We start from the raw sequence: 15,056 nt of genomic DNA on the forward strand, positions 1-15,056 counted from the left end.
GGGGGGGTGGGGTGGGGATGGGGAGAGGAAGAAGGAAATGAATTGGTAAATTAAAGATATAGAATTTGTTGAAGCATATGCTTTTTCACAGTACAAGAATACCTCAGTAGCTGTCAGATTTTATCCCAAATGATATCATTCAAATAATTACACTAACACTCAAATGACTTGTAAAAGTATTTTTTTAGTATTTCATAAAGTCCAAATACAGTTACAAAAAATGTTAATACAGCTTGAAAATTTTTCTAGTTAATATCATCCCAAAAATGTTGCTTTCTTACTGGTAAGTCTCTGCTGGCTGCCATATTTCGTTAGAAATATTCTTCTGTATGGTACAGAACTGCACTTGTGAGATAGTATTAAACAGTTATATGATTTGTAGTTCTATGAAAAAGCTAAAAATACAGGGAAAAGAGCAAATCTACTTAGTACACTGGAATTGACTGTAGAAGGACAAGTGCATTTTGACAGTCACCAAAGATGCCCTTCCCTGACAGGTGGATCCATCAGCCCTGAACAGACCAGGTTTCTTTACTGAGTCTCACACTATTCAAGGATGCCAGTCAACTCATGTTGACCAGTTGAGACTTGCAAAAAGAATTGGAGGAGGCAAACCAAGACAGCTGTGGGAACAGCATTGCACTGGGTAGTATTTGCACTGAGTGCATTGCACAGATGTAGTATTTAACTATTTTCTAGTAAGTACTAGCTGTACCTATAGTTTCTTATTAGATGAAAGTACAAGCATAGACAGATCGTTGAGGGGAAAAAAGCTAATCCAAACAATATAAAAGGCTTTCCTCTAATACTACCAAAATCATGTGACACAGTATGTAAAACCTGAGACAACGTGAGTAAAAACTGGGCAAATACAGGTATTTTGCATTTTCAGGTGAGGCACTGTGGAGCTCACAACTCTCACTAGACATTAGAAGTAATCAAGCTGCAGACAACCAGGATATGCAGTGAAATAATTTTGCATTCCAGATGCAAGCCTCCAGCTCAGAAAGTCTCCAAAATACTGATTTTTAAAAGCAGGGAGAGTATAAAAAGGAGCAATTGCTTCAGTAAGCACCTTGTTTTTACTTTTTTCATAAGCACTTGTTACAGTTTGCCATCAGAATAGAAAGTATATCTAACTGGGTATTTTGTTTCACTTGCTGGGCATCCCTCTCACATATTCATGAGTATTCTTCTTTCTGCTGAAGCATGCATCAAGCAAAAGGATATTAAGTAAGAACAAAAACACACATACATAATCTTTTCCTAATTAAAAAGCTATGTAGATGCTCAGAAACACTACTGAGAGATCTTGCATTGTTTGTGCTAAGTGTAAATTATCCCCAAACAATTGTCAGTACATGCCTGCTTACTCATGATTCCACATTCATGTTTCCAATACCTAATATATCATTTCCCAAATATTTCAAAATATTTTAAAGTTACCTTGATATAAGAAAGTGCATCAAACATTTCTTCAATTTGCTCTGAAGACTGAACAGCAGAGGAGACTGGATGTGAAGAATTCAAGGAATCCTTCATCATAGCCTTGAAAATTAAATTAAGGAAATCTTCATCCTAGAAAGGAAAAAACGTAAGTGAGAAGCTTGAACACATAGCAGAACAGTAAAAGTGGTCTCTGTATTGCTCTCCCATTGGCCTAACATGCCATTGCTCACCTTCCTGCCAGTGGAGGTAGCAAAAGATTTGTCAGGGTAGCACTTATAAAATCATTATCAATCATTTCAAATCTATTTAAAATAAAAATCATTATAAATCTATTTATAAAATCATTTATAAAATCATTTCAGCAGTGGAATCTCACTCCTGAGTTTGCATTGTTATCCAAACTCCTGTTTCAGGTAAATGCATCATTGGCATTAGAGAAAATTAATGTACCTACTAAGTAAGTATGTGTCCAATTTCAAATTTGGCTCACCGACGTTTTCAATTCATTTACAGGAAACAGGGAATACAAAATCATTACTTCTTTAGTATGCTTTAATATTGAGGCATGAAGTCTGGTGAAATTACTCACTATAGTGTTATTTGTGAGAATGTAAAACACCATCTTCTCTAGTGATCCTAGTAACAGTCTTTTCCTTCTTTTCTTCTAGAATTAAGATATTTCAATTGAATACATTGTTACCAGAACACTGCAATCCCAAACACTCAAAAGAAGGTGACTGCACTGGTATTTGTCAATTTAATTTCACTGAGACCTGAGCAAACAATCCTCTATACGGTTACCTCTACAGAGTAGAGAGTTGTGTATGATACAATAAAAATACACTTTACAATTTAAAATGTTAAAGCCATTCTTCTTGAATGCAGAAGTCCTGAGTGATTTGGGGTTTTTTTGTTACTTTTACAAAAACACATTTTTGGCATCACCAAGTGGTAAAATCAGATGTTCATGAGGGCACCTTGCCAGGTACCTTTCAAAACAAAGTATACAAGTGTTAGATGCGTTCTTGTTAAAACATTAGACTAGTATTTTTGTCCTCCCATCACCACATATTCACATCCCACAAACATACTTTCAATGGGCATCAAACTGAACAACCAAGCTAGGCCAAATGAAAATTTTTTTAAACACCCAGTTCCAAGAAAGAATTCTACCAAACCAAATTAGTAGCCCAATTTTCTTAACGCAGCAACAAGGATGACTTAAGAACTAAAACTCACGCTCAGTCAGAATGCTGAGAAGAAAACAATCCAGCAAGCAGAACATGGTACATGTCAGGTTTTTAATCCCATGACAAACACCCCTGGAAGCTGATTCCAGAGCCCTCCTCTCCTAGGAGATACCTTTACCCAGGATGCAAAATTAGTCTCTCCACTGCTCCCTCCCTTTATCTCTGCTAATCTTTGTTTCTCTGCCTTCATTCAGTGACAGAGATGCTTTACAGCAGTAGCTGGTATCCCTTCCTTAGAGAGAAAAAGATCAAGCTCGAATCCTTCATGTCTTCCAGCGTTTGAAAAGCTAGGTCGCTTAGTACCTGAGTACCTTCCTTCAGCCATATGTGCAAACACAAGCGCCAGTGGGAGCAGTGCTTTGTATTATTTGTGTAACTCAAGGCTTTCAGAATCCATTAGGTGGGACCATATGTTACTTTTATACCAGATCCCCTGATTTGTGAATCTCAAACTGATTCAGACAGAAGCAAGTACCACAATGATGGAAAGACAGAAATTAGTGTAGTAATACTTAGCAACCTGAAGCTCTGTTGCTTCTTATGTCTACTAGTAAAAAAAGGGTACTACTTTCCTAGTAGTCTACTAGGAAAAATACTTGCTCAATGATATGCCTGGACTTTCTGTGTAAAGATTTTAAGTTATAATTTGATATATAGACACCTACATGTTTTAACACCTGCTGTCCTGCACGGAACACTTTAACCTACACAAAACACATAGGCTGCATGTAGACTACTACCAAAACAAAACAAAAAACAAAACACAAACACAAAACTAGCATACCCAAAGCCCACCTCCCAAACCACTTCCAGTATAATGAAACTGCTAAAGTAGAGGAGATACTGTATAACCTCAATGGCACCCAAAGGGAATTTCAGTATAGATTTGTAAGTACCAGTCCTTTATGGGCAGCATTAAAACATAGATCATACTGAGGGTACAGTAAATGTAGTTACAGAAAGTACTTACTGAATGTAATTCTGGAAAAATCTCCTCCATGGCAAAGTACTCCATGAAAGTGGCAAATCCCTCATTCAGCCAGAGGTCATTCCACCATTCCATAGTTACAAGATTGCCAAACCACTGCAAAAGACCAAAAATACATTTCTTTTTTCATAAATAAAATCAGATTAGTACAGTAACACCTCATCCGTCCTTAGCTTTATCTTGTGGCAAAATCAAGTTCAGCCACAACCACAGGAATAATTTTGCATGAACAACTCCCTAAGTACATCAGGCAGAGTTGCACCCCACCTGCTGTACTGGAAGGAAATACACCCACTGATATTTTCAACAGATACAACGTACAACCCAGTCACAGTGAGGACAGGGGTGAGTTTAAGGACAAAATTACATTAAAAAAAATAAAATAAAATAACCCACCACATTTAAACAATGACCTCCCCAATCTAGTACCTGGTGGGCAAGCTCATGTGCTATCACTGCAGTTATTAATTTTTTATCCCTTGCTGAAGAAGTATTACTGTCAAACAACAGTGTTGATTCTCGGAAGGTGATCAGGCCCCAGTTTTCCATTGCACCAGACTGAAAATCAGGAATTGCTACCAAATCTGGAAAAGATTTGAGAAAAGCTCTTGAAAAATCCTAGTTAGAGAAGTTATGTATTTCAAAGCTACCTGTTCTATTCGATAATCCCTGGAAACCTCATTATTTAAAACCTGTGGTGTGGACGTGTGCTCACATCTCAAGCGGCACAGAAGCCCCATAGACTTACAGCTGTGTTTCTCTAGCAGTACTCTTACACAAACTTAAAGCACTATACAGACACTGCCTTTAGACCTTGCACTAACAACTAATGAGGAAATGGGGCTGCCCCTACTGAAAGCAGCGGTTCAATTATCTTTTCAGTCAAACTAACACATGCAGAGAAGTCAGGGTGCAGATTTTGCACTAGTGAACATGATTCCCTGATTGAGAATTCTGTATCTCCCTACCAAGGCACATGATAACAAATTTACACCGATTGCTTTCATGTTATGTACAATTATAAGCAATCCAGTGTCAAAAGCTCATAAAAAAAAAATCCAGCTTGGAAATCACTTAATGATCATACATACACACATAATTTTTTTTTTTTAAGTAATTTAGAGGGAACCTTATTTCACAATTTTCATGTGACAAGGACTTACCTAATTTTTCAAGAGGGTAGCTTATTAAAAAGTAATTTTGATAAAATTCCAGAAGTTTCACTGATGTGTCTAAGGCATACTCAACTTGGTTTAGATGCTGTGGTATGGCATAGACAGATACCTAGTCCAAACAGAAAAAAAAGATTCTGAAATATATAGCTACAAAAGCTTTAGAAGTAAAAAAGAAGCTTGCAGAAGTTCCTGAAACAGATAGGACAGTTTTGGGAGTACACAAGTCAGTTATAAATAGTAGTTATAAAGCTGCCAAAGAAGAGTTAATTTTTTTGCTAAAGCTAGTCAAAATACAGACAGACTATCCAGGTGACCGATGCGCATATGTGAGAACAATTCAATGCTGACACCTTTAAGGAAAGCATTCATGAAGTACTAAATGAACACAGACTGATCCATTTCCTTTTCCACTCCCTCATGAGCTAAGTGACACTCCCTGCATACCTCAATTAGTCTGTAAATTGAGTCTATCAGTACGGTAACACTAGCATCACCTGCAAGAAATTCTGCCAAGAAATAATAACTGGCAAAAGTTAATCCATTTTCCTACCTAAAGTAGGGCCACATTAGACCTGATGTAAGAAGTATTCATAAAAATTGAGAGATTACAGCCTCCCTTTAGTCACACTGAAGTGGCTATATCAAGAACATAACCTCAATTAGGTTACAGGCTGATCCAGGTTTAGGATGCCCTTTTATACACAAACAAAAAATACGTTGAGATTAATTTTCCTATTCTCTCAAAAAAAAACCCTCCTTCGTACTATGCTACAAATCAGTGAACAAACGACATTTCAAATAGATAGATAGGGTGATCTTTTAATTCTTGAGTTTGAACCAGTAAGGACAAAATCTAGTGTTTCTGGAAATGTGCTCTTAGCTGCAAATTTTAAGATCAAAATCAAACGATCTTCTGGAATGCTTAGACTTCAACTCTAAGCTATTTTATAATGTATAAGACAATAAGCTTACTCTGCATGAACCGCTTAGCTCAAACCTTTGAATCTCCCAGCCGAAACTGCTGGACACATTCTGAGAAAATGTCATTATATGCTTCCTTCTTACAATTTTCCTTCGCCTACTAGATGCTGTTGGCAACAGAACAACATACTAGCTAGACTTTGGCCTTACTTGGTATAACCATTCTTACGCTTTCTCCCTTTAAGCTGGCAAGTACTCTCAGATACTGCTAAATCCCTTGCGTTTGGTGCTTTCTAAAGGTCTGCTGGACTTCTCTAGCTCAGCCAAGTCTTGCTTGGTGGTCAGAATGGAAGGAGAAGCACAGTTAAGAACTTTTTTCCTTAGTTAGTACACATCACACAGTCCTTTTCTCCTGTCCTACATGCCTCTGCCCTAAAATACTTCAGAAGTACTGACAATCCATGCAAATTACTCTTAGTCTTATGAACAAAGCAAAACACACCTCATAGGTAGTTGTTTGTGGCTCTGCAAACAAAAAACATTTAATATACTCATCAGTTTTATGCCCTGTAAAGAACTGGCTATATGGTTTTACCAGACTACAGTTTCAAATACACACCTGAATGGCAGCCACAAGGTGGGCGTTGGAGGGGGAATAAAAAAAGTAGTGGTCTAACTTTACAGGTTAGATCAAACAGTCTGTCGTATTCAGCTATAATTAGAAATACTTGTCCAAGCCAGAATCAAAGCTTATCAACCAGTATCTTTACTTGTGTATACTGGATTAAACAGAGGGCTGCTTCTCCTTCTCAGTGTTACTAGCAGTATTCCCCCTGCTCTTTCTAGGCAGGTACTGGCACTTCCGATATTTCACGAGGAAGGGCCAGTTTCTGTAAGAGAGTCATGAAAATCATTGCTCACATGAAACTCCTGCACCTCCTAATATTAAAATGCTTTTTCTTTAGTTACTCTAATTGCACACATCGTAGGAACTGCTCACTGACCCTGCAAGCCATATCCCCACGAAGGGCAAAGATCAAACAGGACCAACTGTTTGATTTTTTCAACCTTTCAAAAACAAAAGCCTCACAATGAAATAATTGCATTCAGGTGACTAAATGCAGACATACATAAACTTAATCTGTTTGCTTCACTGCAGGGCATGGCTTTGTTCTGGGGTTTTTTTAGTAGGTTATCTTTGCAGGTATAGAACACACTTGCAGCTTGAAAATAATATGTATGCTTCCCTGGTAACTGTAATGTTTCTGTACATCATCTGAACAACTCCTGGTTTTCATGACATTACTCCCTCACAGGTGAGCATTAAAACTAAAAGTTTAGAGCATTCAACTCTGACAGCTTTTAAGAATTTTAGATTTTGTAAATTTCCACTGTTAACGAGACCTGCTGCCGGTCCCTTACTGGAACAGTCTTCTCAATCTGGTATAAGAACTGAAGTCAGTCCAGCCTATAGCATATGGCTTTTTCCTCCTATACTATGGTGAGTATAATAAAAGCAAGAAAATAAACTCAAAAGAGACAAAGTTTGATTGTGGGTTACTGATTTCTTATGTTGTTTCAATTGGCTAGTTGACTTGAGAGGGGTGAGGGAGAACTTAAAATGCAACAAACATACCAGACTCGCATTAGTTTGCCTACTAATGTTTTTCAAGTCTGCAACAACAAAGGCTACCAGGTAGGTGCTCATCTTCAAACTCACAAAAAACTCATCTTGAACAATTCCATTTGCCACAGGAGTAGTAGCTTTCTGCAGGTGAAAGGAAAATTGTTATTAATGCAGACAAAAGAACATTATGACATGCAAGGAAACAATGTTAAATAAAAACAGAAAAACAAAAAAATAAAATTTAATTTAGTTCACACTTCAACCCCCTGTATAATCCAAAATCTACATAAAGGTTAGCATTAATTCAAGAGGGCTTTAAGCTAGAGCAGAGACACAGTTCAGCATAGCCTACTAAAAACAGCAGCATTGCATGAGTTAAACATTTGTCTTTTCCCAGAAGCCTTTTCAAAACCAGGTAACCAGACAAACTCACTATTTTAAAACAGCAGAACAAAAAGACACTCACAGACACATTTATAAAAGAAAAGAGATTGCATTTTTAAAAGTTAAGAAAACCTAAGGTTTCTGTTAATTTAAAGCAAAAACTTGACCAGTTTAAAAACACACTGCCAAATATAACTATCTGCTCAGTCTTCTGAAGTAAGATACCATGGTGTATCCTAAGTTACATTTCGTGTAGAAATTTTTCTTTAATATTAGTCCTGGAAATGCACACTATATGCCTTAAATTACTTTTCTGTGTAGTCCTTCACAAGCACAAATTACATAAAGAATAAAGCAAAATGTTTAAAACCAATGTAGTGCAGAATAGTAAAGGTCTGGAGGCAGAGATGGCAGTTCACATGACTTCTTAAACTTCATAAACAAACTTGCTTCCAGAAATCACAAATATATAAAAAACAACAAAAATAACCTTAGTTTTAGACATGGTCATTTCAAACCAAACGACGATTTAACATTTAACTGCCACAGAAAATTTAGTTGTCAACCTTAAAGAGGAATAGATTTTTAAGCCTGAAGACATAATCGGTATAAGAATCTAGCCTGACCACTGCATATAACAGAATGCCACCACTGAATTTCTTCAGCAAACTCAAAATTTCTGCATTTACTACAGCTTAATCTTCATAAAGAGATGATACCCTGTTTAAGAAAATACACTGTGGCTGCAGATAAACTGGTTCAAAAATCACTTATCCTCATTAAAAAAAAAAAAAAAAAAAACAACAAAAAAAAAAACGGAAGTAATAGTTGACAACAAACAAACAAAAAACCCCCTAACAAAACCACAACAAAAAACACCACGAGCCCCAAACTTGCACAGTTTATTTCTAGCTTTAATGTGTGTCAGCCACTACATATTGATATCTCAGCAATGTACAGGCTAGTTGAGAAGGCCTGCCTCAAAGATCTGTTGCTCATGTAGGTATTTATAGCAAATGAAGGTCACATTTAACCTTCTCACGGCTAAATAAAAAAGTCTCTCCATTCAGCACAGCTTATATACCAAGAACTGTAGTTATTACAGAAGTATCTGTACCACTTTTTTTTTCCCTAACAGGGGTTTAAGTGTTTATTTTCAGAAGCAAACCTATCCCAGTAACGATCTCACCAAACCAATACAGTTCTATACAACACAACACTCAATTTTCACATTTCTTTCTTTATTCATAAAAGAATCAACTCACTAGCCTGTACATATTGCATAGGGAGACCACAGTATGTAAGAGAATACCTAATCCAGGCTATGTCTAAAATGTAAGAATTCAGCATGTGCTAAAGCTCTTGGGAGATCAAAAAACCCCAAAGAAATAAATCATAAAACCATGCCACTTAAAAGAAGATTTACATATACAAATAGGTACCATTAAAAAAACCCCTCACGGATACAAGGAATAAATAGCGTTGTGCTGATGTAACATAATACTTCACAGAAACTTTTGTCTAATTTCTTTATCTATACAGTTAAAAAAGAAGTTTTTTATTGTAATTCACACGTGCAAGTTATCTGGACAACTTACAAAAACAAAGGAACTACTTTTGAACCCATTAAGAGACTGAATGCTTGGACCTATGTACAACAAAATAGGAATTATATGGTATCCAATTATCATGGGATAGATTTGGAGGACAAAACAAAAATAACATTGTTTGCAGTATAAGCACAAATGAGTAATTATCTTGGAGATGCTGCCCATTAGGAAAATCATCAATTCACTTTCTCTATATGTTTCTATATCTTCTTGATAAATTCTAATTAAACCTGACCTATTTTTTTGACACAAGAACTCACATTTGATCCCCAGCACTAAACACACAACTTCATTGCTTTTAATGTCTTTTTCTAATACTATCTTTATTCCACATCCAGAAGCTTTCTCGATCTTTATCAGACATGCAGATGATATAACAGCCTGGTTTTTTTCAGATTTAATTCACGTTTCGTGAGGTGGGAGAGTTAGCTATTTCCATCTAATTAGAAGAAGATTCTCTGGTAATAAATAATAACTCACTAAACAAGAAATACAGAGTTGCCCTTTCAGACATGTTTGCTGGACTCAAGTTACAATTCCTGGCAACACAGAGCTTGGGCTTCTCTGCAGATTCTCTCAGGAAGGCTGAAAAGCCTGCTCGTACCTCCGAGTGAACACTCAGTGTTCACTACATCGTGACCCACTTGCATAGTTTGCAAGAAGACACAATCTGAAATGTCACAGTCTTGCCCAATGCCACAAACACAGGCACCGCATTTTCCCAAGTGACGTCTTCCTGTACATGCAAAGTTAATTAACACCTCTCACAAAAGACAGAAAATCTGGATGAAATCATAGGAGAAAGGAAAGTGATGGAGGGTCTAGGTTAAATGATTCAACAAAACACTTACTGAGGAAGGCACCTTGGAGGTGCTGCACAACCACATGTGGTAGAAAAAAGAAGAAAAGGAAGTAGACACATGTGCATGCTACCATGAGGGATCTTACCCTCTTGCTTATTCTCCTGGAGAAGTCTAGTACCACAATGGGCATTAGCAGACACACTAAGGGACAGCAGGCAGGTAACTGCTACCAAAGTAATAGCACCTATCAACCACCAGAAACACCCTCCAATGAGTTTCCATTCACTGATAAACAGTAATAATGTTTTGATGAAAGACAACCTAGTTAAGACACAGATTAGGTAAGAATTTAGTCTTGCTGGTCTGTCTAAATGAATTAGGCTTCCAAAAAGCTGTGTCAAAAGGTTTAACGTCATAAAGCATCACCATAAAATTCAGATACGCTCTCACAAGATTTTGTATGAAAAGATCTATCTGAAGGAATTTCAGATCCCTCATCCATATTCTGGGGTTGACACTGTATTCACATCTCACTTCTTGTTGTAGGCTCAAATGCACATCCTTCAAGGTGAGGCATACCTTTCACCAATACTGTTGCTAGACACAAAGTATTGGTAAAGATATTCCAGTATTCTGCACATGAGGAGTATCAACACACACAGAAAACTCAAAGCTGAATCTTAAGGTCTGCTGAGACTGTTGTAGCTAACAACAAAATTCCTGCAAAATAACCATTCATGTAAATGTAACAGGAATCCCTGCCATAGCCATTCAACATCCTACAATAATAGCCCTACAACAACATCCTACACTGTGCAGTGCATTGCACAGTTTTATCTACAAAGTTACTTAGTTCAAACATTTGAGAAAGAGATAGATTTTTTTTATAAAGTCACAGAGTTTATAGCTTATCTGCTCAAGTCAATATCCTGAGCATTAATGCAGCAGAACACAAAGCAAAGCACTTAAACAGATTACCTAGGCAGCTGCTGTACTAAAATTTCTCTACAAAAGCAGGTACCTTTGGCATATTTGACAGAGTGGAAAGTTTCTCATCTCTCTTGATCTTGATTAAAAAAGTAGCTTTAAATGCTGGTTCATCAAAGCATGGAAAAGCAGATCGTGCTGCCACAGGTTCAAACTGAGTTGCTGCAAACCACCTAACAGGAAGAGTAGAGAAGAGCAAATTAAGAATTATGAAAAGGATAATGTCAGTTTATTTATGATAGAACAGTCATTTGCCCTCAAAACTCATAAGTTTGTTACGGGAGTAGCTTTCTGTCAGGTGGTCCTGGCCTGACCCATACTGCTTTTTCCATCTTTCATTTATTGCACCACTCTGTTTCCAGTAAACATGCATGAACAAGTGTGTGCCAAAGGCATGAACATTCTTTAAGTACATGACCAGTGTTAAGACTCATTCAAAGTGGGGGTGAGGGGTGGCAATTTCATTAATCTTACTGGTAAAAACAACTGATTTACCCTTTTTAAAACTGGGTGTGATGTTTCCCTTTTCTCCAGTCACTGAGGACTTCATGACTAACATGACAATTGAGAGTGGCTTGGCAACTACACCTGCCATCTCCCTTATGACTATGGGATGCACCTCTTTGGGTCCCATGGACTGGTGTATGTTCAGGTTCCTCAAATAGTCTCACATCTGATCTTCTCCTACAATGATGGGACTTTGTTCCCTCAGTCCCTTGAGACTCAGGGACTGGGGAGATTTGGGAAGAATTTCCAGGGAGAAACTAAAAATAAATCAAACAAAAAGCCACATTATAACTACCTACAACCTACTGCAGTATATTTAACTGACAGAGAAGCCATGCTGACTTAATAAACTCATCCATCAAAGACATTTTTTCAGGTTGATTAATCAGGAGATTAAAGATGGATTTTGCTCAATAGGAATCAGTTGTACAAAACATTCAATAGAAAAAGCAATCCTCGTTATTTCTATTATTATGAAAGCACAATCTAGAAGTGGCAGAAGAGGGAAGCTGCATTTGTTGGCATACCTTTGCTTGGAATTCTCATCCTTGTAAGAAATTTTGTAAAAGCCATAATAGGTATCTGATAAATTAGAAGAATATTCTATGTTGACAGTATAATTCTGTCCTACAAGGAGAGCTTCAGGAGCCATGACTGCAATCTGGTCATGCAAAGGATATTCCAGGAATTCAGCTGGCTTTTCTTGATGCCCTCCTGCGGAAGTAATAGTTGCCTTGGTGATATTAAGTCCTGAGCTGTGGAGCACAATCTTCCAAGTTACCTGGATGATGTTAACCACTATCTTTACAGAGCCTGAAAATTTCAGAGTAGTTAGGTTTGGTTGCAAGACAAGATCATAATGCAGTGGTACAACATCAGAAGGAAGTCTAATTTTTGCCCATGGAAATAGTTTTCCATTGGTTGCCAAAGGGTATATTAGTTCCATCGTATGATTTTTTTTATGGCAGCCTTCTTTGGTAAAGGTACATTTGGGAAGAAGATAAATCAGCATTATTAATGCAACTGCAATCACAAGAATAACTGTGCAAACCACCATGGTCCTTGTAGAGGGCAGTGAACATGATCCGTTTGAACTTTGCCTATAGACAGACATGTTGTTCCGGAGACTGGAGCTTCTGTTCATGAAGGACATCCCCAGCAATTTTGCTGATGACTCATAATCCTCTTCATCATCATCCATTTCATGCTCTCCAAGGCCACGCACCAACAGCCGTGAGCTCCTTGGCTCATATTCCACTTCATCAGGCTCCAGGGGATGTAAACAAGGCTCTTTTGCCAAGTCAACAACGTCAGGTTCTTCTTCGAACATGCTGTTTTCAATCATATTCCTGGGTAACTGAATTTGATCTGAAAAAGACAATACGTTACATGATAAACAAAAGTTGTGGTTATAATACCTCAGATACAGTTTACTGAATTACTGAATGGGAAACGCTTTTACAGAACATGCAATCAAGAGCTCACCCATTTTCTCTCTCAGGTTTGTTTCTAGAAAACCTTTCTGTGCTTTTCTGCCTATCATAATTTTTCATTCAGTATCTTCAAAAGATGCTTCCGTTGCGCATACTCAATCACGTCTTGCACCATAACCAGGGATCAGCTATACTACGGCATAGCACTCCCAGTTAGAATCATAGAATGGTTTGGGTGGTAAAGGACCTTAAGATCATCCAGCTCCAACACCCCTGTCCTTGTCCCCCAGATAGGGCACCTTCCACTAGACCAGGTTGCCCAAAGCCCCATCCAACCTGGCCTTGAACACTGCCAGGGATGGAGCATCTACTGCTTCTTTGGGCAACCAGTTCCAGCGTCTCACCACCCTCACTGTAAAGAACTTACCCTTGTATCTAGCCTGAACTTCCCATTTAAGTTTAAACCTATTACCCCTTGTCCTGTCACTACAGTCCCTGATGAAGGCTCCCTCCCCAGCATCCTTGTAGGCCCCCTTCAGATACTGGAAGGCTGCTATGAGGCCTCCACGCAGCTTCTCTTCTCCAGGCTGAACAGCCCCAACTTTCTCAGCCTGTCTTCATATGGGACGTGCTCCAGCCCCTTATCATCCTCATTCATTGATGCCAGTGTCTTGGCTACATTATTTCTACCCCAGTAAACTACATTTGTATTCAACTAAATTAGTCAAGATGGAATATTCTTTCAGTTGCAGGATAAAACATAGGCAGCCAATACAGTTTTAGATGAGTTTCTAATAGTTAATGAGTTCTTTAATAAAGGACAAAATCTGTCCATGTGCTGGCAGCTACACAAGTAAAATATCCATTTGACATTTTTAATAATTTTTTACACATACCCCCAAAAAAGATGAAAAATAGTTCTCAAAAATGGCAATATAAAAATTACTGTTCCAATAGATGCCTTCTCACACAACCCTTGAAAAATACATGGAGGTAAAAAGTTAAATCAGTGCCAATCAGACTTTGTCTCCACAAAAATTGCCCTTGATGGATAACATTACTGAACATGAAAGAAAAACTGAAATTCATACAAAATTTTATAAGTATCAGATACTTTCATATTCCACATGCAGTTATAATTTAAACAAGCTTCTGGTCATGTCTAGAACTGTTTATATAAAAGTTTATCTTTCAACTAACCTACTGAGAAGTGGAAAAAATTAAAAGCACTCTTGGAAATTAATATTGGACATGGACATTCAAAAGTAGCTGACTACAGAGCAAGGTACTTTTTTCATACTGTATTTAATACGAAGTACTATAAACAACATAGAAATGATGTTAACTGGCTTTTGTCAGGGCACCACAGAGTGGTCTAGAGAACAAAACAACTCAAATGCAAAAGCCCAAGAAATCCCACTACCCCAGTGGTTTAGGGCCTTGACATTACAGTTAATTTGAGCTAGTTCCCTCTCACAGCTTCTAAGGGACTAGACAAAACTCTTGTCTGACTGCAAGGCTTCAGAAATTAAGCTGATCTCTTCCAGACATGAAGGTCTACTTATAATCGAACAATTACCACATCACACCTCTATCCTCCATCTTTTATATTCCCAGAATGAGAAAGATAAATTCTTCTTTTGATTTAAACATACTGAAAAGTAGGTTGATTTTCATTGATTTCTGATAAAAATGTACATTTTTCCAATCTATATAGAACCTAAATAGTATCAGTGCTCCCATAATACATTAGTGATTTTATCTATATGGCTAAACTCCCATCCAATAACTGAGGATATTATATAGAAATAAATAACATTAATAATTTCAGGAATATAACTATATACAGCTGCTGAATAGAATTTAAGATGTTGAAACAGACTAACATAAGATACTGGGAGGGTAAAGACTTGTGGGTCAGC

The 15,056-nt window shown here is 37.4% G+C and overlaps 1 protein-coding gene across 1 annotated transcript; it reads right to left on the reverse strand.

Moving 5' to 3' along the window:
- Positions 1-1,446: 1,446 nt before the first annotated feature.
- Positions 1,447-13,046, reverse strand: LNPEP (leucyl/cystinyl aminopeptidase; the record flags this gene model as incomplete). Its single annotated transcript, XM_010021425.1, has 7 exons — positions 12,229-13,046; positions 11,229-11,367; positions 7,420-7,551; positions 4,851-4,971; positions 4,117-4,271; positions 3,670-3,783; positions 1,447-1,578 (listed from the first exon to the last, which is right to left on the reverse strand). Coding segments are annotated over exons 1-7 (1,611 nt in total), but the record flags the coding sequence as incomplete, so codon positions are not given.
- Between the last annotated feature and the right edge of the window lie 2,010 nt (positions 13,047-15,056).

This window comes from Nestor notabilis, unplaced genomic scaffold (genome assembly GCF_000696875.1).
Source record: "Nestor notabilis isolate BGI_N333 unplaced genomic scaffold, ASM69687v1 scaffold13969, whole genome shotgun sequence".
Lineage (NCBI taxonomy): Eukaryota > Metazoa > Chordata > Aves > Psittaciformes > Psittacidae > Nestor > Nestor notabilis.